Source organism: Urocitellus parryii, chromosome 10, assembly GCF_045843805.1.
Source record: "Urocitellus parryii isolate mUroPar1 chromosome 10, mUroPar1.hap1, whole genome shotgun sequence".
In the NCBI taxonomy this organism is placed as follows: Eukaryota; Metazoa; Chordata; class Mammalia; order Rodentia; family Sciuridae; genus Urocitellus; species Urocitellus parryii.
In genome coordinates, this window is record NC_135540.1 from 114,554,063 (window position 1) to 114,579,947 (window position 25,885).

The following is a 25,885-nucleotide window of genomic DNA, read 5'->3' on the forward strand; positions in this document are numbered from 1 at the left end:
GAACAAAATAAAGGTCTATGAACATCTAAAAAATATTTTTAAAAAATTATCTATAAGTATACAGCTTTATTTATCTATAAACTTAGATGATAATAATACCTCCTGGAAATATTGTCATGAGTAAATGAATTAATGCATATACAGTGCTAGAATGTGATAAATACTCAACAAATATTAATCTTTATTAATAGTATTATTGTTAGTGTTTCTCTTCTTTATCAATGTCACATGCATCCAGCTATGAACAACAACAAAAAAATAATTTTGCTTTCTCCCTTACCCATTTTTCCAAAGAAAAAGAAGGGGTGGGGGGGAAGGTAAGGCAAATAGATAAATGCCCCAAAAGCATTAAAGAACAATTCACAAGAAGAAACATAACAAGAAATTTTTCTGCTGTCTTAAGTTTGTGATAAATTAGATTAGGTAAGAAGAGATGCATCTACAAAGAGGCAATAGAATTTTTAAATGCCTTAATGATTAGAATAGGGACTTGGATGTGTTTAAAAGTCTTAAGACCAGACCAGAGTGGTAGGGCATGTTTGTAACACCAGTCCAGATTCAGTTGAAAGAAATGATACTATGTTATTTTAAGTAAACCAGGGATTTAATACTAGAAATGTATGATTGCAGAGTAATTTGGAAGGGCTGAAAGAGCAGCCTTAATCCAGGTTTATAGGACTAGATCCTTACTCAGAATGGCCCACTAACAGAGCTCTGTGCTCTAATCAGAAAGGTGGAGAATTTGGAAAGCCACTGTGGAGCTCTTCTTAACTCGGGACATTCTGTGTTAGCTGTAATCCAGTAATTAGGAATGACACTTGCCTCAATTTGCCTCTGAGCCTCATACACTTAATAGTACCAGCTCAAGATGGATGCTTTCCTCCTTTTCTGTCTTAACAAAACTAGTAACTAGTTGATGGAAAGCTACTGTGTGTAGGTATACATGGGCTCATGCCTGTGCACGAAGCCTCCATTCCATACTTGCCCACTGAAAACAGAAGCAGCTGCGAGACAATGTTGTCTGCACTTCCGCCCTCCAAGTCTCAAATAAATGTTTTGATTGGCTAAACCTTAATTACAACTGCCACCTCATAGTAAGGGAACCTCAGAAAGTTGGTTCTTAGCTTTCTTGTATTAGTTGTGTGAAAAATAGAAAGTCTGGTGTTTCATTTTTCAGAATCTAGTATTCAGCCTTAATTGGATCCAATTGTAGCCCTTCCCTTTTACCTGCCCTAATTAGAAAATTAGCCAATCACAAAGTTTGTAACCCGGAACTCCTCTAATCAGAGTGAAGGGCCGAGCTGCTTTAGATTAAAGCAGGCAAACTACTTGCCCACGCGCAGTTGCTAGGCAGATTATTATAGCCTGCCCTCCTGTGTTTGATTTCTTGCGGCACCTTGTTATTTCTTTTTCTTTTTAAAAAAATTTGTGTAGACGTTGAGGGGCCTTTATTTTCTTCATTTATTTATATGTGATGCTGAGAATCGAACCCAGTGCCTCACACATGCTAGGCAAGTGCTCTACCACTGGGCCACAACTCTAGCTCCCACCTTGTTATTGGTAACAGTAGTACAAAAAGGAATATAAAAAAGAATGAACGTGGTTTCAGTTAGACGTTGCTGTGTAATAAAGCAAAACCTAGTGGCTTAAAAACATTATTTCTCTTAATTTTCTGAGATGACTGTGTGATCTTGTTCCAGAGTCACTCTTGGAGCTAAATTTAGTTGAAAGCTCATGAGGGTACCCCATTGTCCTGTACCTGGATTAAGTGATGTCTCATTTTCAAGGGTTCTACACATGGTATTTTTTTCCTGGATAGTCTAAGCTTCCTAACAGTATAGAGTCAAATTCCCAAATAAGAGCTGTAGCTTCAATATGTTAATATTTATCAGGTCTCTCCTTACATCAAGCTTGCTGATGTCTTTGGTCAAAATATATCATATAGCTAAACCCAGAGTCATTGCTGGGAAGATTACAAAAAGTATAAATATTAGGAAGGATTGTATAGTCGTTAGCCTCCAAGGTGGCCCTGAATGATCCTCATTTCCTTATATCCACTCCTTTGTGTAGTCTTCTTCACTTTTGTTTTAAATATTTATTTTTCAATTGTAGTTGGACACAATACCTTTATTTTACTTATTTATTTTTATGTGGTGCTGAGGATCAAACCCAGGGCCTCACACATGCTAGGCGAGCCCTCTACCGCTGAGCCACAACGTCGGCCCTTCTTCAACACTTAATAGGGTTGACCTGAGTAAATTAGTAGACTTGGAAATGACAGTGTATATTTCTTGAGGTTAGGCCATAAAAGTTTTTTCGGTAACTCCCATTTCTATAACAGAAGCGGAATATCCTTAATTATGGAACTTACTTAGGTGTACTGCTTGCCTTTTTCACTTCATTTCTCAACCCCCACTAACCTAACTGCCTCAGAATTCTTGGTAAGATTAATGTCTCTAATGACTTGAATGTCCTACTGATTTAGGTTTGATGGATCTAACTGACTATGTATTAACCAAAGAGGTATTTTAATGAAATTCAAATCTGATTATATTATTACTTAAAACAGTTCAATGGCTTTTCTTGCCTTGGAGATAGGATTTTCATGTTCTCTCCTTGAAATTTATGGTAACTTATGAGGATTTAAACTCTGATCCTTAGTTTACTCATCTATAAATGAGTTTTATTTTGTTGGTTGAAGTTAAATAAATGCTGTCTGTAGAAAGGATTTAAAAAAAAAAGACTGAGTGAGAGGGAGACAGAGAGAGAGAATTTTAATATTTATTTTTTAGTTCTCGGTGGACACAACATCTTTGTATGTGGTGCTGAGGATCCAACCCGGGCCGCACGCATGCCAGGCGAGCTCGCTACCTCTTGAGCCACATCCTCAGCCCTAGAAAGGATTTTTATAAGACAATTTCAGGTGACTATTAGTATGCTTGTTAGGATAATATTTGATCTCTAGGATTATTTTTGATCTCCACACATCTCCTTTTTAAAATTTATTCTACATTATTCTTTCTTCCAATCAGATAATGATCTGTACTGAAATATTAGTGGATAAGTAAGATGTTGTAAAGGTCGGGCGAGCGTCGGAGGAAGAGACCACAAAGAGACTGTCTCATGCAACAACAAAGGGTTTATTGGGGGTCCAGCATGCTGGGGCTCAGAGCTCACTTGAATAGAGCAGAGAGCCCCGGGAACAGCTTAAGCAGAGCTTATACACTTTCCTTGGAGAGGGCAGGGACTTCACATACAACATAGCCAATCATTGCCCGGTTTCTGGGAGGGGTTGTTTTCATAGAGCAACCAGATGATCAGGGGAGATTTCAACATACATTTAGTGGGCATTTCCAGGAGTTGTTTTCAACTTCTACATGAGTTTCAGGTTCCAGGAAAACCGAACTTAATTCTTAACCTTTTCAATGTAAGACTCTCAGGTATTCATATACTTTAAAAGTGGATTCTTATTAACTAGTAACTGCATTTCTAAACCCAAATAAGAAGCTGTAACAGAAAAATGGCAGAGAGGGGCTTGATAATGATAAGCAGAGTAGTTTATATACTTATCTGTACATGGTTGTCTAGCTTTAGACTTTTACCAGTAAAGCCATCTGGCATTGAAGATTTCACTGTGGAAAGATTTGTTGTTGTTTTTGTTTTTAATTTCAGATTCCCTTTATTTTCATAGAACAGGAATATTCAGCTGTATTTCATGTGAAAGGGTTTTCTTTTGATTTATTCTTGCTAGAGGTCTGTCAGTTTTCTTAGTTTTTGGCAACAGTTTTGGGCATTCTTGGTTTTTTTCCTTTTGTACAGTAGTTTTCTAATTCATCTGATGTTGGCTTTTCCCTTAATTTCCTCTCCCCTTCCTCCTTTTTTTCTTTTAATTTTAATATGCTATTTTTATCATTTCTTGATATGAAACTATAGGTTATTAACTTTATTCTTTCTTTTATAGTAATATATTTAAGCTTATCAGTTTCCCTTAAGTCTAGCTTTACTGCATCCCATGAGTTTTGATAATTTATATTTTCTTTATCATTCAGTTAAAAATATTTTCTAATTTCCAATATGATCCCTCTTTTGATCAATTGAACTTCCCTAAATATTTAAGGAACCAGTCTTATTACTAAAATTTTTATAACATAGGAAAAATTTGTTTCAACCCAGTAGAACCTTAATACTAAAACCTGGCAAGGTTGTCTTAAGAAGCTATAAAACAAAAAATTTAAAAAATTTGTGCTTCTCCACACACAGATACACACATACAAAAAAAAAAAAAAAAGAAGAAGCAGCAGCAGCAGCAGCTACAACCAACTTGAGTCATAGAGCTCTTACCTAGCACATGTGAAACATTGAGTTTGGTCCTCAGCACCACATAAAAATAAATAAATAAAACTATTTTTTTTTTAAAGCTGCAAATCAATACCACTTGAAAGAAATTGAAACAGTGTAATAGCAAATCAAAAAACAATATATAAAACTGTTATGACCACATTGACTTTATTTTAGGAATTCAAATTTGGGCTAGCCTTAGACTTTACAAATATAAGCTAGGATTAAAATTAGAAAATCAACAGGATTTAGTATATTAACAGAATTTGAGGAGAAAATATCATTTCAATAGATGCTCCATATTTGTGACAAAATTCAACACATATTCATGATTAAAAGTCTTGACAATATAGAAATATTGCAGCATTAATATTTGACAGTGATAACAGTTTAGGTAAAATATGGCTAATAGTGCTTATTTTCTAAGGTTGGGAAATTAGGGATTTTTCTTTATTTCTTTTCAATTTTTTTAAAGGGTTTTTTATTTTTTTTGAGAGAGAGAGAGAATTTTTTAATATTTATTTTTCAGTTATTGGCAGACACAACATCTTTGTTTGTATGTGGTGCTGAGGATCGAACCCGGGCCGCACACATGCCAGGCGAGCGCGCTACCGCTTGAGCCACATCCCCAGCCCTTTCTTTTCAATTATATTTGCATTTTATAGTGATTCTCAAATGTGCATTTGTGGGGCTGGGAATATAGCTCAGTGGTATAGTGCTTGCCTAGTATACACAAGGCCCTAGGTTTGATCTCCACCTAGTACCTCAAAAAATTGTAAATACAAAAATTAAATAAAATGTGCATTTGTTAATTTTATAGGCATGAATAGCAACAGTGGTTATTTATAATTAAAACTATTAATCAGAAGTACAACTATATGAGAACATTTAAACATGGATTTTTGTTAAGTACAAAACCTATTAAAGCGTCAAATGAAAGAGCAGTTGTAAGGAACCTACATACAAGGCAGCTTTGATTCTAAAACACAAAAGAGCTATGGGGTGGTGCACACCTGTAATCCCAGCATCTTAGGAGGCTGTAGCAGGAGGATCGTGAGTTCAAAGCCAGCCTCAGTAAAAAGCAAGACGCTAAGCAACTCAATGAGACCCTGTCTTTAATAAAATATAAAGTAGGGCTGGGGATGTGGCTCAGTGGTTTAGTGCCCCTGAGTTCAATCCCCAGTACCCCAAAAATAAAATAAATAAAATACAAAAGAAATATATCTGATGTTGCCAAATATGAAACCAGTTTACTTGTGAATATAGGGCCAAGAACCTTTCACCTGTTTTTGATATAAAATGAATAAGGTACTGGGCACAGTGGACATGCCTTTAATCCCAACAACTCAGGAGGCTGAAGCAGGAGGATCTCAAGATCAAGATCAGCCTCTGCAACTCAATGAGACCCTGTCTCAATTAAAAAAAGGACTGCAGATGTAGGTCAGTGATAAAGCACCCTGGTTTCAATCCCTAGTACTGATCAAATAAACAAAAAAGAATAAGGAAAAATATACACTTGGGAGGCTGAGAGAGGAGGATCCCTTCAGCTCAGGAGTTCAGGGCCAACTTGGACAACATAAAGAGGCCCCGTCTCAGCACCACATAAAAATAAATAAATAGATAGTTTTTTTTGTTTGTTTTTTTTTTAACTACAAATCAGAGGTGGGGTTGTGGCTCAGTGGTAGAGTACTCATCTGACACGTGTGAGGCCCTGGGCTCAATCCTCAGCACCACATAAAAATAAAGGTATCATGTCCAACTACAACTAAAAAAAAAAAAAGTTACAAATCAATTTCCTTCACTTATACCACTTCAAAAAAATTGAAACAGTGTAATAGCAAATCAAAAAACAGTATATAACCTGTTATGACCAGGTTGAAAATTGACTTTATTTTATGAATGCAAACTTGGGCTGAACTTAGACTTTATGAATGTGAAAACAAATTAAATAAAACAAATAATCAGTTTTAAGTTTTTCAAAAATCTGGTGCTGATATCAATACTACCTATGAGTAATCCAAATGTTGAAACTTTTTAGTCTCTTTGCAACTAGCCATTTTTTATTTATCATCTTTCCCCAAAATTCTTTAGGTTTACAAATTTATTTTGAGCCTTCTTGTGATAATTGACAGCTAGTTTGTCTTGTGTTATAATGACTTTTTAAAAGTAAGCATCTCCAATATAATGCTAAGTGATGTTAGCCAATCCCAATAAACCAAATGCCGAATGTTTTCTCTAATATAAGGAGGCTGATTAATAATGGGGTTGTGGGAGGGGCATGAGAAGATTACAAGAACTCTAGATAGGGTAAAGGGTTGGTCACAGGGGTAGAAATGAGGGTGGAATGAGATAGACATCATTAACCTAAGAATATGTATGAAGACATGAATAGTGTGAATATACTTTGTATATAGCCAGAGATATGAAAAATAGTAATTTATATGTGTAATATGGATTGTAATGCATTCTGTTGTCATAAATAACAAATTAGAATAAAAATATTTTTAAAAATGCATCTCCTATTGGTTATTATGTACCATGAATTGATTACTTTTCTTTTGTGTATTTCTATAGATGGTAGTCAAGACCTTTATGGATATGGATCAGGACTCAGAAGATGAAAAACAGCAGTATCTCCCACTAGCCTTGCATCTTGCATCTGAATTCTTCCTCAGGAACCCTAATAAAGATGTGCGTCTCCTTGTAGCATGTTGTTTGGCAGACATATTTCGAATCTATGCCCCAGAAGCTCCATATACTTCCCACGATAAACTTAAGGTAAATACAATTTTTGCAAAATAATTTCAGTTTTATTTTTATTGTAGTTTACTCTTATCAAAGAGTTTCACATTATTCTTGCATTGAAAAATTATATCATAAGTTGTAAAACCAATTAGTTGTTCAATTAATATATATTGAGTATCTACAAAAATGATTATTATTTTTATGAAGCATTGAAACATAAAACCTGTACTTGTGAATTCATATTTAGCCTTTAGGTTAATCTGCCACAAATCCCAGAGGGCTATGTTTATTGAATAAATAGCAGATCAATGATAATTTTAAAAACAATAGTATACCAGAATTTACACATTCAAATAACTTCTTGCTTACAGTTATTCAGCATGCACAACTGTATGCTTGTTGTCAGGTGTGGTTGTACACTCTTATAATCTCAGTGGCTCTGGAGTTTGAGGCAGGAGGACTACTAGTTTGAGGCCAGCCTGGGCAACTTAATAAGAGTCTGTCTCAGAATTAAAAATATAAAGGGATGGGGATGTAGGTCAGTGGTAAAGCACCCCTTTGTTCAAGTACTGGAGGGGGACTATATGATCATCTTGATGGTTCTACCTTCATTGAAAATGTTTTAGAAAGTTTTCTTAAATTGATTTCCTGTGCTGATTTATATCATTCAAATAATTTTATTCTTGGCAAATTTTAATTCTCTCGACTGCTTTGTTCTAAATGCCTCCCTCCCCGTCCATGGTTTCTCTTTCCACAGTTTTTCAGCTATGGTCAACCATGATCCAAAAATATTAATTGGAATGTGGCTCAGTGAGAACATTTGCCTAGTATGCATGAAGCTGTGGGCTCAATCTCTGGTACATAAAATAAAATAACTGGAAAATTCCAGAAATAAACAATTCACAAGTTTCATAGTTCACACCATTTTGAATGGCATAATGAAATATTGCACTATCCTGATTCATCCCTCCTGAGACATGAATCATGCCTTTCCCAGAGTATTCACACTATAAATGTTCAGATCAACTGTGGCAGGTATCTTAGTGCTTGTATTTGAGTAACTCTTATTTTACTTAATAATGGCTTCAAAGTACAAACTTTTATGTTGTTTTGACTGTTTCATTATTAGTTTTTGTTATTCTCTTACTGTGCCTAATTTATAAATTAAACTTTATCATTGGTATGTATATGTAGGAAAAAAAAATTCCATATTATCTGTAGTCTCAGGCATCCACTGGTGATCTTGGAATATATCCCCTCTGGAAAAGGGGTGATTACAACAGTACAAAAATCATTTTGTGCCATATTGATACTAAAATTTTAAGTTAAACTGTATAAAGAAAGTTTATTAAGAAATGGAACACTATCACTGGGTGTGGTGGCACACATCTGTATTTCCAGCACCTTGAGAGACTGACACAGGAAGATCACAGGTTCAAAGCCAGCACTAGCAACTTAGCAAGGCTCCAAGCAACTTATCAAGACTCTGCCTAAAAACAAAAAAGAAAACAGGCTGGAGATGTGGCTTAGTAGATAAGCTCCCTTGGATTTGATTCCTGGTACAAAAAAGGAACATTATCATCAACCCTTAGACCAATAATCTATGGCCTCTATTTCTTAAAACTTTGTAGTTGAACATCATATTCAAAACTGATATAAATTCCTGTTTACATGTAGGAAAGAATAATGGAAAAACTAATGCAGTTCCTTAAAAATGATGATAGTTTTCCATGTTGCAAGGTGAAGATAGTTAATGGAGCGGAAGTGCTATAGTAGAAGGCAATAAGATATAGAATGTATATAGAAAGGTATTATTTTGTTTGACTTCCTCTTTTCCAATCATTTTAAATAATGGACTAGGTCAATCCCAAGATATTTGGCCAGAGAATTATTTTATTGTAGTTTGTAACAGTTAATATATATACAGACTTTGTATGTTGTCAAAGAATGATAAGAATTTGTGTCTAATATATTTTACTATTTTTTTAACAGGACATATTTTTGTTTATTACCAGACAATTAAAAGGTTTGGAGGATACAAAGAGTCCGCAGTTTAATAGATACTTTTATTTATTGGAGGTAAAATATAATACTTTATTTAATATATATGAAATTATTTCACATAGTTGAAAATTCTTTCTGGTAACTTTATAATGTAAATCAAGAATTTTTTGTTTTATACAAAGCCCAGTTAATAAAATGCCTTCCTCATTTCATAAGGAAAATCTAATCTTTTTATTATTCCTTATAACCTGAAAAGATAATTATACTGGAAAAAGGTATTAGATGCTTTGAAACACTTCCTCTTGTTTTCACTTTTCTGGTTTTATTCTTTTCTAATCTAAAAATGGATTTTCACTGCTCCTTAAATTTTATTTATTTATATGTGTCTACCAACCCCTAAATATTCACTGTTTTTCAATTTGAGAAAATTGATGCCATTAGGTATATGTCTTTTTAAAGATCAGAGTGTATGACTAATATAACTTACAAGTTATGTTGAATCTTATAGGCTTTAATATAGATTAATATTTCTAAAAATTAAATTTTACTAATGAGTTTTTGTGTAATCATTATATATGTAATAAATTTATTTATTTATTTATTTAAGAATTTAGCTTGGGTTAAATCATATAACATCTGCTTTGAATTGGAAGATTGCAATGAAATTTTTATCCAGCTTTTTAGGACTCTCTTCTCTGTGATAAAGTAAGTTTTTTGAAAAATATATCTACTTATCTTTTCCTTGCTGTTTATTGAAGTGTCGTGTACTTTATCTTTGTGGATAAGAATTTTTTAGAATTATAAGGAATTGTTTTCTTTAGAAAACTTAATATGAATCATAAAATAAACAATTTTGTTGCCTGAAAACTGTCTTTGCCATTATAGTGCCATTTTAAATTTATGGTGTGAATTTATTGGATGACTCCTCTGTGCCTCATTCACTCTGTGCTGGGACAGTAGAGAAATATAAAGCAGAGTGTTTGATTTGAAGAATCTTATTTTCAATGGAGGCAACAGCCTGTAGTTGTAAAGCAAATGGTATGAGACCTTAAACAATACAGTGCTATATTATAAGATTGTATAAGTATATGTACCATTAGTGCTGGGAGGCATAATAGTTCAGTTCTTAAGAACACCAACTTTGGGGGGCTGGGGATGTGGCTCAAGCGGTAGCGCGCTCACCTAGCATGCGTGCGGCCCGGGTTCGATCCTCAGCACCACATACAAACTAAGATGTTGTGTCCACCGAATACTAAAAAATAAATATTAAAATTCTCTCTCTCTCTCCCTCTCTCTCACTCTTTCTAAAAAAAACACCAACTTTGGTGTCTTATTTTGGGTCTGGGGATATAGCTCTGTTGGTAGAGTGCTTGCCCCACGTGCAGAAGGCCCTGGATTCAATCCCCAGCACTGCTACACACACACACAAACACAAACACACACACGTGTGTGTCTTAATTTAGAGCTAGGAAAAAAAAATCCTAAACATTGCCTAAATCAGCTCTTTTTTTTTTTTTTTTAATAGAAATAGGGGAACAACTAATTTAGAGGTAATGTGATAACTTGCCCTTGTACAAATTTTTGGACACAAGAGCCCAAACTGTGATTGCAGTCCAGTTTTTATTGTTCGTTTGTTTTTTAAATAGTAAACCAAGCATCATTATAAGATGTGTTCTAAAGCATTACATTGCATGAAACATATCTCACATAAGTTATAAATTTTCTAGAGTCCACATTAAGAAAGGTAGAAAGAAGCAGGTGAGATTCATTTTAATAACATATTTTATTTATCACATTGTATCCAAAAGGATTATCTTTTCAATATGTGGTTCTATTCATACTTCAGATATCCAATAGCTATATGTGGCTAATGGCCTTCATATTGGCAACATTTTATTCTGGAGTTTTCTGTAAACTTCTATGACTAGTAAATCACTTTTTCCCTTTCCTTTGATAGAATATATAATTAGATAACATCTATAATAAACAGGAGAGGACCAAATCCACTTGGTCTAGACATAGAAACTTACTTGGTCTGGAAATGGAAAATTAAGAAAGACTGCACGAGAAAAGACTTCATGGTATTTGACTACCTGCAGACAATTAGAGTAAACAATAGACTTTATCAACTTTACTTGTGAATTAGTTAACTTTTGCTGCATAATAAAACAAAATATAATTCGAGAGTGTAAGACAACTACCATTTTATTTAGCCCATGATTCAGCTTGATAGTTGTTTTGTCTGGTCTGATTCTCTACTGTGTTACAGTCCTTTGGCAGATCTTCTGGCAGCTGGCTAAAATAATAGAATGAATGAGTCACATGTCTTAGTCACCCAGCAGACTAGTCTAGTCTCTTTCTCTATTGACTAGGTTTCAGAGTTATCAAGAAAGGGCAAATTTCACTGCAAAAGGACTTTTAAACTTTTGGTAGCTTCTATTTCATTGGCCCAGCAAGACACAAAGACTAATCCAGATTCAAGGTTTGGTTAGATAGACTCCCTATCTTGTAGTGGGAGTAGCACCATTGTAAAGGGACATATTTGTAGGAGTGGGGACAGTTTATGGCCATTGTTTACATTGTATCAGTTTTTTGCAAGCATTTCTTTTGAAATTGAAATTAAAATTAATCACCACAACCAATTTGTGAAGTTACCTGCCCCTTTTATAACCTTAACTATCCACTCCAGTCTTTCTTCCCACTCTGCAATTATTCCCTCTCAAAATTACTTTACATACACACACTTTTCTTTGACCCTATTAATGTTTTTTTCCCTGAATTTGATGACTTCGTTGTTTATCAAATTAATTGAAATAATTCACAATTAGGTATGAGTAAACAAAAGATTTTTAAAAGAGGAACTTATTTACAAAATCTTGTGTTCTTCATTCCTTTGCATAAGTCCAGATTCATACCTAGTATAATTTTCTTCAGTCTGAAGGACTTTTCTGTAGTTCAGGTCTGATGGTGATGGAATTTGTTCATCTTTTGTATGTCTGAAAAATATCTATTTCACATGCATTTTAGAACATTGTAGAGTTCTAGATTGGTACTCTCCTCTCGCCACTCTTTTAGTCACCCTCTAGAGCTCAGAATAAAATCCAGAGCCTCATGTGTGCTAGACAGCCACTGTATTCTGAGCTACCTCCCCAGCCCTCTTTTGGTACTTTTTTTGGTGTGTGGGGGGGGTACCAGGTATTAAACTCAGGGGCACTTGACCACTGAGCCACATCCCCAGCCCTAGTTTGTATTTTATTTAGAGACAGGGTCTCACTGAGTTGGCCATTGCTAAGGCTGGCTTTGCACCTGCAATCTTGCTGTCTCAGCCTCCCAAGCCACTAGGATTATAGGCTTCTGCTACCACACCCAGCTTCTTTTAGTACTTTTAAAGATGATATTCGTTCTTTTTTTTTTTTTTTTTTTTTTTTTTGGCTTGCATTGTTTTTAATAAGATATTTGTTACTTTTAACCTTTTTTCTTCTGAAATATGTATTTTTTTCTCTAGCTACATTTAAGATGTTCTCTTTCATTTATTTCAGTTGATTTAATTATGGTGTATCATGAAGTTTTCTTCCTGTTTCTTGAACTTTGGGGGCTCATTGAGCTTCTAGAACCTGTGGGTTTATACCTTTCTAATTCCTCTTCCAAACTCCATTGTTAGTTCTGGGGATTATTTCCTCTGCTCTATTAGGTAGGATATTTCCCCAAAGTCAGGGAATTTTCTCATATGTATGTGCTGATCTTTAACCCCCAAAAGACTCTTTGAGCTCCCCTCTGGTACTCTGCTCCTCTGCAATCTGTAGCCTACCTAGACTCTGGGAATCCATTAGAATCTGCCAGGACCTCCCTTCTTGCCCTACATCCTAAAAATATACCAACAGAAGTTTGGAAAATTGTAGGGTCCACTTTATTGGTCTTATCCCTCAGCAATAGTTGCATTATGTCCAATATCTGAAAACTGCTCTTTCTTATACTTTATCTAGTTTTTGGTTGTTACAGATAACAAGGTTAAATCCTGTCCCTTTTATTTCATAGAATAGTTTTTTTAAAAGTCTCTCCATCTCTTTTCCCTCTACTCCTTTCCTACCTCTAAGTATATATGCATCTGGGAGCCAAGTGCTCAGATTGTTTAGTATTGTTTTGTATCAAGCTCTTCAGTACCCCAGCTTTAGACACTATAGAGATAACTACATAATTTATTCTTTACAATCTTGGTGTTTTATAAATTAAGTAAGGTATTTAGGTGTAGGCATGCAAAAGGGGTCTTTCTCAAAGTTGAGGAAACTGTGTATCTAATAATATGGCAGTTTTCCTACCAACTTTTTAAAAGTTTAAAAGTTATTTTTCTTAAAATCCTAGTTCTCCCCCCCCACCGTGTGTGTGTGTGTGTGTGTGTGTGTGTGTGTGTGTGTGTGTGTGTTTTATAGAGAGGGAGAGAAAGAAAGAAAACTGCATACGCATACCATCCACTTCATTAGAAAGTAAAGTAGTCCTTGTTTTTTAAAAATACCATAGAACAATACATTACAGACACTGAATAATCAACAGAGGGAGAAAATAAATACAACAGTCAAGATTTCTTTGCTATTATTGACATGCTCAAATGAAAATCTTTTTACATCTGAGATTATTGTTCTAAACTGGGAAGTTTGTCTTTTTGTATGCTTCATTTTTTTCTTTCTTTCTTTTTTTTTTTTTTTTAGCAATAGCCACAATAAGAAGGTACAAATGCATATGCTAGACTTGATGAGTTCTATCATCATGGAAGGTGATGGAGTTACTCAAGAATTATTGGACTCCATTCTTATTAACCTCATACCTGCACATAAGGTCTGTATAGTATGAAGATACTGAATATTAATATTTAAAGGTAGTGCTACATATATGAGTAAATGATTGGTTTTTGACCATTTGCAATCTGTGTAATTGTTGTCACTGTCACTCTCTAGCCCTAAATAAAAGAATATTAGTCTTATAACTATTTTGTTAAAATATATATTGATTAATGTATTGTAAGATTTTCATTCAGTTAAATGATACTTGTTTTCTGGAGACTAGAAATGTTTTGTTTTCACCACTCATAACCAGCCTGGGAATTATAAGAGTTGGGGTATTGTCTTTTTAGTTAGTTTTGTTTGATAAAGAAATGTATTTCCTCCTTTATAACATGGAACATGGGGGTGCAGATTTCTTTTCAGAACCTATATTGTACCTTTTCTTAGGTACTTTCTGAAAAATTTGGGCAGAAGTAGGAGCTATATGGTTAATGTTATGGGGAAAAGGATGATTCAGAGCTGTGTCATTCCTCCCCGTTTCCTTTTTCTATTTCTCTCCATCAGGTCCTCCTAAGAAACTGAAGGACTTGGCTTCCCACAAGCTCCACCACTGGGCTCTACTCAAGCCTACCCCAATGTTGATATTTGCCCTCCTGCTCTTTTCCTCTAATGGTTCTGTAACCTATTATCAGATATTAGATTAACAATGTATCTAATCATACTTATTCACAAAAAGATGTGGTTACTTTTAAATTATTTTCTTGACTCTCTAAATATTATTTGCATTTTATTAATTTAAATGAATCTATAGTTGGTAAAAATTTTGAGTATGGCAAAAACAAGCACATATCAGGTAGAACAAGAGAAAAAATTTTAAGAGGAGATAGCATATTTGGTATGTACATTCTTGATAAAGAATATTGTTATGATTGAGATTTAAACCCTTTTGAGAAACGGAAACATTAACTTAGTTTAAAACTAATTTATCCTTTTGGCAATGTATAAAAGCCTAGAGCAGAGGTCAGGAAGCTATGGCTTATAGATCAAATCTGAACTATTAATTATTACTTATTTATGTAAGTACAGTAGTCCCTCTTATCCATGGTTTTGCTTTCCACATATTGTTTACCACTGGTTAACCATGGTCCAAAACATTAAATGGAAAACTCCAGAAATAAGCAATTCATAAGTTCCAAATTGCATGCTATTCTGACTAGTGTGAGGAAATCTTGCACCATCCTACTCTGTCCTGCCCAACACTAATTATTTCTTTGTCCAGCATATCACATCCAATGTAAGTTATACCATTGTTCAGTGTATCCACACTGTATATGCAACCTGCCTGTTAGTTACTTGTAGCCAATTTGGTTATCAGCTGCATGGATAGCAAATGCTTGTGTTTAACCCTTATTTTATTTCAGAATGGCCCCAGAACACAAGAGCAGTGATGCCAGCAGTTTAGATTAAAATTTTTTAAAATGCCATAAAATGCTTCCTTTAAGTAAAAAATGCTAAAAATCTTGTTATAATAAGGAAAGCAGGAAAAATTATGTGCTGATGTTACTAAAATTATTCTAAGAAGAATAGGAAAAAATATAGGTTCAGAATAATCCAACATCTAAAATGCTGCAAAATCTGAAATGTTTTCAGTGCTAATTTGATACCACAGGTAAAAATTACACCACTGACCTCATGTGATGATTTGCAGTAAAAACACAGTTGATTATAAAAATATTGTATAAAATTATGTTCAGGCTATGTGTATAAGTTTTATACGAAACACAAGTGAATTTCATGTTTAACTTGGGTCCTATCCCCAAGATGTCTCATTTTGTATATTCAAATGTTCCAAACCATAAACACTTTTGATCCCAAGTGTATTCAACCTGTTTATATAGGATTCACTACTATAAATGGTTTCAGACATTGACTGTGGTCTTGGAGCTCATCCCCCAAGGATAGGGGAACTATTGGAACACAGCCATGCTTATGTGTTTTTATTTTTGTTCATGACTGTTTTTACACTGTCACAGCAGAGTTATATAGTTGCTGTTGTGACTGGATGACCCAGAAAACCTAAAATATTTACTATAGGGTTCTTTACATAAAATATTTGCTGATCAGTGGGAGTGTAGACTTTCCTAGTCTCTTTTTGAGAGGTGCAAGTTGATGGTAAATGAATCTCAACTTGATTCAAATCTTTGTAGTATAAAGATGTTAACAGGTATTATTCAAAAAAAGAATTCCTTTTTCAATACATTTTCTTTTCTTTTTTTAAAAATGAAATGCATCATTACTATAGTCTTTCTCAGACCCTTTAATTTGTCATAGTATATTGGACTGGAAGAAGGAGCATACTATTCACCATTTCAAAAATACAGTTGATTAAGAACCTTTTTTCTATGGAACACTTTCTAGGTCTACTTTTCTTGAGAACACACATTAAGCAATATTGATTTAAGAATATTGAGCATGGTGGGTTGGTTAGTTTTGTGTGTGTGTGTGTGTGTGTGTGTTTCAGGATACATGGGTATAGTTGTTAAGTCATATCTATTAATAGATAAACAAAATCAAAATGTCTTAGGTCCATTTTCAGTTTAGTGAAACAATATAGGGTTACAGTTTGGGCTGTCTAATACTTGTTAGTTTTGATTTGTTGCTCAATTTGTAACTTCTGCATTTAAGAGCACTTAACAGAGGAAATGGTTTTACCATATGGAATTGTTTACCCAAAGGAATTGTTAATTTTTTTTGTTTGTTTCAAATTTTAGTAGTCTTGACAAGTACACTGTTCTAATAATGATAATATTTTATTAATTCACCAATTCATTTGTAACTCTGCATGTTTTTATTGTCTTTTAGAATTTAAACAAACAGTCCTTCGACCTTGCAAAAGTCCTATTGAAAAGGACAGTCCAGACTATTGAGGCATGCATTGCCAATGTATGTATTTCTGTCTATATTTATTATGTAATTGTGTAATTTTTAATCCATTATACTAATTTATTAGAACCATTGACATACAGATTTATTTATAATATAAGTTATTTAGTCTACTTAAGAGTAAGTGTGAAGGTATTACTTATATGTCAAAATGTGATCAGTGGAAGAAATGCAGCATATCTTCATAAACTTTATTGTCATTGATTTAAAATGGTACAAGATGGCCAGGTGCAGTGATGCACACCTGTAATCCCAGTGACTTGGGAGGCTGAGGCAGGAGGATTGCAAGTTTCTGGACAGCCTCAGCAGTTTAGCAAAACCTTGTCTCAAAATAAAAAATAAAAGGGGCTGGGGACATAACTCAGTATTGAAGTGCCCTGGGTTTATTCCCTAGCCAAGGGGAAAAAAAGGTACCAGATAGTTGAAATTATTTTCTGAAAACATGTCTACAACTCCTACCCTCTCTTTTGCATTTGTATTTGTATTTCTATTTGTCTTATTTCCCAGATATGCTAATCTCTTTCACCTTCTCCCTGCATGTTTATCTGAGTCTGGCTTTATCTATACATTTTCCTCTTTGTGTCTTCTAGATCATTCTTCTGAACCCCCTGTTTCTTCCTCTTGAATAGTTGTTAAATAAATGTTTTTAAAAACTTGAATCGAAGTTTTTTTTTTTTTTTCAATTAAACTAAAAAAAACTTGGGAAAAGAACTATTCGTAATTCTACTACCTTAATAAAGGAATTAATTCCCTTGCACATTTGTTCATATTCATATCTATTTTAATTTATTTCTCTGTTTTGACTTTTTATTTATAATATGAGTAACTGTAAATGTTCCTTTAACTTAATATATACCCATTTCTCTATTGCCTTGTACTAAGGTTTTCTTCAGTGTTTTCCTTTACAAATCACTGTGAATCTAACATTCATCTGTTGTTGAATATTTATTTTCCTCATATAAAAGACAAATGAGGGTGTAGCATTAGTATTATTTCAATTAGTAAATTAATATTTAATGGATTAAAATATTTTCAGATAGTTATGAGTGTACAGTGAAAAGTGTTTTTCAACCTCAAATCCTCTGTCCTCAATTTTCAGAAATAACTGTCACTTATCGGTTTCTTATAAACTTCCAGAGGAAGCATTCTGTGCTTATTTATGTCTGTATTTTATGAAAACTACCTTTCTCATTGTTTCCACAGTCCACATAGTAAATAGAAATATCTTTTAACTCTTAATTTATATTGCTCTTTGAAAGATATTTGGGGATTTGATGATCAAACCTAGGGCCTTGAACACACCAGTCAAGTGCTCTACCACTGAGCTACACTCCCAGCCCAAGAAGCATGTCATTTTATGATGCAGATTTACATATTTATGTTATATGTATACAACTCCCTTTTTCGAATTTTAAAATACAATGCTTTCTGCTAAGTGTACTTGGAGAGGGTGCAATCTTTTAATTTGTGTTCCTGATGTTATATATACTTTATTTTCTCTAACACTCTTAAATTATCAACTTATTTCTGCATCATCAACTTTTCTTTTTCTCTATCCTCTGAGTTGAAATGTATTTGATTTTCTCAGGGTATTAACAACATAAACTAATCCCTCATTTTAAATATTTTTTTTAATTACTAAAAAACTTGGGAAAATTAGATCAATCTCTTCAAAATAATTTTTACATAAAAATCAGAGATTGAGATTTTAATTTTTTCTCTGTTACAATGAAATAACCATAAAATTTTCTATAATGAACTACACAAACTGCTTAAATTGTTTTATTTTGGTGAAAATTAAGATTCTCAGAAATGTCATCCTTATTTGAAGCACAGCCAAATTTTTCTTAATTTTTCTAACATTCATGATTTAATATTATCTGGAAGTTTATTTCTTTTGCTATTTAGATGACTGTTATTACTATTATGTATTAGTGATTCAAACGCCTGTCCTGTATCATCCCCTTCAATTGTATATGTGATAACTGATGCTGTTTTTTTTTTTTAAACTCATGTTCATAGAAAACATTGAAGTTTTAAAATAAAATACATATTTTTGTTTTTAATATTTCCTATAGTTTTTCAATCAAGTTCTGGTGCTGGGAAGATCGTCAGTAAGTGATTTGTCAGAACATGTATTTGATCTGATTCAGGAACTTTTTGCTATAGATCCTCATTTATTATTATCTGTCATGCCGCAGCTTGAATTCAAATTGAAGGTAGGATTGACCAATTTTCAAGCCCTTTAAGCTTTTAAGAAAAAAAATGTTAATCGGAGAATTTTTCCCTTAACTGTAAAAGAATAAAATGTGAGTTCAATTTATATCCTTTCCTCTAAAGTACACAGTTTTAATCATTTAAATAAAATAGTATCTCTCTTCTGGGTAAAAGAAGATTTGATGCTACAAAATTGTAATATACCTGTTTGTTAAATACATACTGATAAACATAGTGACACAAATAATAAATAGATTTGAAAAATGATGTTATCTTTGAAATTTGTAATATACAGTATGTTGTTGTTAAATGGTATTCATTGATTAGTTATATTTTAAAACAGTGAGATTTTAAGCTGAATGCTCGAAGGGCCTCAATTATAACTTTGTAACCCTCTTACGGTATAGGTCAAAGACAGAAATTTTATTAAATGGCTTGGGAGTATATCTGTTTTTTTATTGTTAACAAGGAATTTCTGACTTCTCAAAATAAAAACTTGACACTTAATCCCCCATCTTAATTGAACTATAGAATATAGAAGATAACACTTTAGCTGGGTGCAGTATCACACACCTGTAATCCCAGCGGCTTGGGAGGCTGAGGCAGGAGGATTGCAAGTTCAAAGCCAGCCTCAGCAATTTAGCAAGGTGCTAAGCAACTCAGTGAGACCCTGTCTCTAAATAAAATACAAAATAGGACTGGAGATGTGGCTCAGTGGTCAAGTGTCCCTGAGTTCAATCCCCGGGAACGCCCCCCCCCCAAATTTTTTTTATTTGATCTTTAATTCAAACTATAATTAGAACCAACATTACATTTCTTTCTTTCGAGATGAGAAATTTAAGATTAAATGTTTTGCGGACTGTTAAAGCAAGTAGTTTTTTTTTTTTTAATGAGAAACTCTTGTTAGGAAAATGTTATCATGTTATCTAGAATAATAATAAATGTTATCTAGAATAAAATAGTTTTTATGAGAAACTGTAGAAAAATGTCATCTAGAATAATAATAAATGTTATTTAGAATAAATAAGGTGTGTTTTGGTCTTCAAAATCATCATCATAATCATCATCATCATTTTGGCAATGTGGATTGAATCCAGAGTTACTCTTTCACGGAACTACATCCCCAGCCCTTTTTATTTTTTCTTTTGAGATAAGGTCTTGCCAAGTTGCTGAAGGACTTGCTAAATTGCCTGACTGGCATCAAATTTGCAATCCTCTTGCCTCAACCTCCTTAGTCATTGAGATTATAGGCATATGCCACCATGCCTGGCTTGGATTTTATTAAAGAGTTTATTTTAACAACATATACACTTAGTTTCCATACTAAATTTATTTCTGAGTTGTAAGGTATTAAAATATGTTCTTCATCCCATCACACACACACATACCTATTTTTAGTGTCTGAAGATGTGAAGTCAAGCCTCTAAGCCTTAAATAAAAGACTGCTGTGATATGGTGGGAAAGGAGGGAAACTATTTTTTCTTCGATTTCCCTTTGTGTGCTTAATGTAAAGTGGAAGATTCTAAGCTGTAGTGGCTATTCATGCCCCACATTCTAGGTTCATGTATCTAAAGCAGAGGTGCTAATAAGCTGAAGTCAGCCTGAAAATATTTTTTTGATACACTTTATTTTAAAATCTCTTATTGAGATGGATATATTTTTTAGTTTCTAACAAAGAGTGAGTTTAAAAAACCAGGAGATATTGTTTAAAAGTCCATATGCATTTTCTTTTTTTAAAAATTCAGATTTGGCTGGCACAGTTGCCCATATCTGTAATCCCAGCTAATCAAGAGCCTGAGGCAGGAGAATGGCAAATTCCAGGCTAGCCTTAGTAATTTAGCATGACCTTGTGTAAAAAATTAAAAATATATAGTTCAGTGGTATAGTGTCCCTGGATTCAACCCTCATTACCTCCCCACCCTACCCCACCCTGCCCACACATATACAGAAAGTCAAGTCTGGTTCACTAAGACTTTATCTTTTATATCACAACAGAATGGCTAGCACTAAGTAGTAGTATCTTCTTAAACTATTTGTAAGCTTTTTAGTTTATCATGGTTCTAATTATTCCTTTAGTTTATATACCACCTCTTCTTCATTGGTACAATTTGACTTCATACCTGCTTACTCTAAAGGTAATGAATATGAAGTTTTTCATAATTTTTTATTCTGGTTTACTAACCCCATAGTAAGGGGTTAGTAGTAAGTAGTAAGTAGTTTATCTAACACAAAGTCATTGATCTTTATATTTTTCTATATTAGCTTATTCATGCTTTTTAAAAGTTTAATACTGCATCTAAATAGTAGTAATAGAATATTTTGTTTATTGTCCTAGAACAACAAACAGATGTTATTACCCATGTTCTTATTTGTTCCCTTCTGAAATCCTAGCCTATACTTTTATTAATTTTCTCATCTGCAATGAAGAAACTGAGATTTAGATTAGCCTGTGTATTAAGTATTATTATGGTACCTCTTTTTTAGTCAACAGTATATGCCAAGCAGATTACCTAGGAAATTTTTATGGCTGTGGTGATGCAGTTTTATCTCTGAATTTATAGACTCCTTTGGTAGTTCACAGCTCTTGGTTACAGTCCTCTGAGAACAATAAAAATATTTGAGAAAATGCTTCAAAATAAGTTTCTTTGGTTTTTCTCTGTATTGTGCTCTATGTATGGTCTATTTTATAGGTCCCCACAGTTCGTTTCTCATATTTGTAAAGGATACCCTGAGTTACGCTACTTAGCAACATTGGCGATAATTCACAGGAAATTTGTCACATTTTACATTTAAGAATTTTGTTTATGGCAGGGATTGGGAAAGGGAGATTTACATTTATTCACCAGATTTTAAAACATTTTAATATAGTCATATTTAAAGAAAAAATCAGGTATTCACAAAAAGAATGTTTTGAATCAATTGCATTGTAATTAGAAACAGTAATAAAATTTGTTACCTTTTCAGACTAGGACTAGACAGAATAAAAGCTACAGTGGCTTTATTTCTCTTTTTGAAAAGTAATTGGTAAATTGTTAATGTAGAATTTCTCATTTTGTCCCACTTATTAAAATATGTAGCTGTATTTGTAATTCAGTGCATATATCCTATCTTCATAAGATAATAACTTTGGTTAGATTAATAATACATCAGCTGTACATCAGAAACACGAAATGGTTTTTGCACCAAAAATATGTATGCCATCATTGTAATCATTCCAGCTTTACTCGAGGAATGTATGTTAAATTTTACAAACTAGGAGGAGCTAGTTTTCACTTAGTTATGTAATTTCAATCATTTTATAAATGTTAAATGTCACATTATTTGAAATAATTACTGATTTACTCACAAATAGAATAAAATTTACACTTATTCTAGTATTTGAAATTTAAGAGATAGGTTTAATTTTTCTTTAAAAATCAAATTAATTTTAAAAAATCAAATTTTGGCAGGTGTGGTGGCGCACTCCTAAATCCCAGTGGCTTAGGAGCCTGGGGCAGTAGGATCACAAATTCAAAGCCAGCCTCAGCAAAAGCAAGGTTCTAATCAACTCAATGAGACCCTGTCTCTAAATGAAATACAAATGGGGCTGAGGATGTGGCTCAGTGGTCAAGTATCCGTGAGTTCAATCCCCGGTACAAAAAATAATAATAATAATAATTATGCCAGTTAGTAATTTGGCAGTACCACTTAGTATTGTTGTCACAATTAAAAGAAAATCTTTGTCAGAGAAGATAATTTTGTCATTCATTATGGCAAAGCTAGATTTAATTTTCATTTTTACATCTGTTTGATGTAAATGTGTCTGCTTCACCTAGAAAACTTCTATTTCTGAGAGTTAAAATATTCTTAAGGACTAGATTATATTTTCTACTTGAACTTCTATCTTTTCCCACAGAGATTTGTTTGTTCAATATCTGGTATTGCTTTACACAAACATTGTATTTGAACTCCTAAAAAAATTAGTAGGGGTTTTTTTTTTTTTTAGGGATTACATTTACTTTCCTAATGAATATGTGAGTTTTAAAAAGAAATTTCACACACCATGTGATTTCAAAATAATTTACACTAAAATGTGATGTCACTAATGAAACTAGAACAGAATTTTTTAATTCCCTTTTTAATACCGGGGATTGAACCTACAGTCCTCTATATCCCTAGACCTTTTTAATTTTTGAGACAGTGCTTTATTAAATTGCCAAAGCTGGCCTTGCACTTTTGATTCTCCTGTGTCAGCCTCCTAAGTCATTGGGATTACAGGCATGTACCACTAGTCCCAATGTGGAACAGAATTTCATAGCTTATATTGGTTGATTATAAGAAAATAGGAGACTCTTACCAAAAAATTACTAAATTTGGGGGGTTTTTTGTAATGTGCCAGTCACATGACCTTTTAGATCCTCTTAAGATTGTTGCTCTTATTAAAATGAGTTTTCCTGAATTGTGATATTATTCAGGATCCTGTTCTCCAGTCAGTAGTAGATAACTTGATTAAAATATTGCAAATTAAGATCTTGGGGCTGGAATTGTGGCTCAGTGGTAGAGCGCTCCTCTGGCATGGGCAGGACCCGGGTTCGATCCTCAGCACCACATTAAAAAATAAATAAAAGCATTGTGTTGTGTCCATCTACACCTAAAAAATAAATATTAAAAAAAGATCTTAATCTATATTGATGTTGAACCTTAAATTGAAGGACAGAATTCTTATAAAGAAAGTTTATTAGGGCTGGAATTATGTGCAGTTTGGTCCTTTACAAATTTTTTTTTCCCCTAGAGCCTTAGTATCAGAAATGGATGAAGTATCTTTACATTTTTACAATGTGTATACCAATGTAAGATTATAAATAAGCAGTGAAGGGCTGGGGCTATAGCTCAGTGGCTAAAGCGCTTTCCTAGCATGATTGAGGCACTGGGTTCAATCCTCAGCACCACATAAAAATTAACAAAATAAAGGCATTCTGTCCATCTACAACTACAAAACAAAAAATTTTAAAAATAAGCTAAATTTGCAAATTGGAAAACATCAGATAAGATCAAAGTGCCAGATGATCTCTCTTGGAATAAATTTTGCATAGTAAATAAGAGCATATGATATTTTAAAATATTTAAAATTATAAGCAGAAATATGAAGTTGTGAGCTGTAGCTTAGTGGTAGAGCACTTGTCTAGCATGTGTGAGTCACTGGGTTTGATCCTCAGCACCACATTTTTTTTTTTAAAAAAAAGGCATTCTGTCCATACACAACTACAAAAATTTTTTTTTTTAATAAAGTTGTATGTTTTGGGGAATATTTCATTTTTTTTGTATTCTGAACAGTAAAACTCAAGCTTCATTTATTTTCTCTTTTCCCTTTGTAGAGCAATGATGGAGAAGAACGATTAGCTGTTGTTCGGCTTCTAGCTAAATTATTTGGATCTAAAGATTCTGATTTGGCCACACAGAATCGACCTCTTTGGCAATGTTTTCTTGGACGGTAAGAGAACATGAAATTCAGATTTATATATTTTGGGGCCTATTCAGTAGGGTCCACTTGATTATAACTACACATACCAAAACTTTAATTAATGTTTGTTGGTTTCATTAGCATTATACTAAAAAGTGTCTTGGAATAGTTAGACATCATCTCAGGATGTGCTAAAAATTTGAGATTTTTAAATAAACTTTTCAGGTGAAACCACTAGTCCCGTGTGAAGAATCTGGTATTTTTATCTAATTGTATGATGAGTTTTCAAATAATTTGGTATAATTGTGTGACTATGAGATGAAAAATATTATTGCTCTTAAATTCTTTTTAAAGTTTCTCAAGAACATAGAATGATTAAATTTTACTTGATAAGGTTGAAAAATCTATGAAATTTATTAAATTCTTCCTCACATTTCATTTACTTTTGTTTCAAAGGTTGATTTAAAAGTAGATATTTAGTATTAGTATTTGGGGGAACATTTGAGATTCATCATTAATTCAACTGATTTTTTGAAGATGGACTCATTTAGAATAAATTTACTATAATAATCCTTACAGTAATTCTATGTTCTGTGAAATCTCTGACAATGACATAATGATATCTCAGCAGTTACTTGCTCAGAACAAACCATCTTTAAGGTCTTAAAAGAAGACCTGAATATTTGAATAATTAACCTTGATTCTAGAAGAGTTTATAATAGAGGCAATGAAGCAACTGCACTTAGAAGGTTCCAGAGGAGGTATTCCCTATCCTAGTGATTGACATCAGTATTTATTGCAAATCATTCAAGCAAAAATGCAAGAATGTATTTTTCACTTGGGGTTCTTGTAAGATCAAAATCAGCATATGGGTTTTTAAACACATAATTTTATATTCACTAGTGTATCACTCTGGTGATGTGTCAGTGATTTATAGAAACAAAGAGGTTATATTTTATCTGTTTTGTATTATTTTATTTAATTGTAATGTTAAGTGTTTTTATACTTTGCTTGATCAAAAATTTTTTCTCTGACAGTTGAAAAATTATAAATCCTAAATGTAAGATTATATTAAAATACAAAGATTAGCTCTGCATAGGAAAGTTGGAGGCTATAGACATTAAGACATTTATTAAATGAGTTTATTTGAATATTTTATGAACTCATTTGAAAAATTAAAAATTACCTTGTATTTAACATCACATTATTATCCCCACCCAAACCCCCCTGTGCTGTGGATTGAACCCAGGGCCTTGCATCTGCCAAGCATGTATACTACCAATGACCAATACCCCCATCCCAAAATCACATTATTTTTCAATAATAAATATATTTTTAAAAGTTGCCCAGTCTATTTTAAATTTGAATTGCAAAGCTTATCCTTATTATATATCATGTTGTATTTCATATTAACTGAATTCAT

At 33.1% G+C, this 25,885-nt stretch overlaps 1 protein-coding gene across 2 annotated transcripts in view; it reads left to right on the top strand.

Annotated features, from left to right (window-relative positions):
• Pds5a (PDS5 cohesin associated factor A) overlaps positions 1-25,885 on the top strand; it is a 140,104-nt gene that overhangs the window by 50,071 nt on the left and 64,148 nt on the right. For both annotated transcript variants that reach the window (XM_026385608.2, XM_026385599.2), the window contains exons 3-9: positions 6,913-7,116; positions 9,076-9,162; positions 9,695-9,792; positions 13,791-13,917; positions 16,725-16,805; positions 18,884-19,024; positions 24,377-24,492. In XM_026385608.2, coding sequence (XP_026241393.1) covers positions 6,913-7,116; positions 9,076-9,162; positions 9,695-9,792; positions 13,791-13,917; positions 16,725-16,805; positions 18,884-19,024; positions 24,377-24,492 — 854 coding nt within the window. The remainder of the gene's footprint in view (positions 1-6,912; positions 7,117-9,075; positions 9,163-9,694; positions 9,793-13,790; positions 13,918-16,724; positions 16,806-18,883; positions 19,025-24,376; positions 24,493-25,885) is intronic.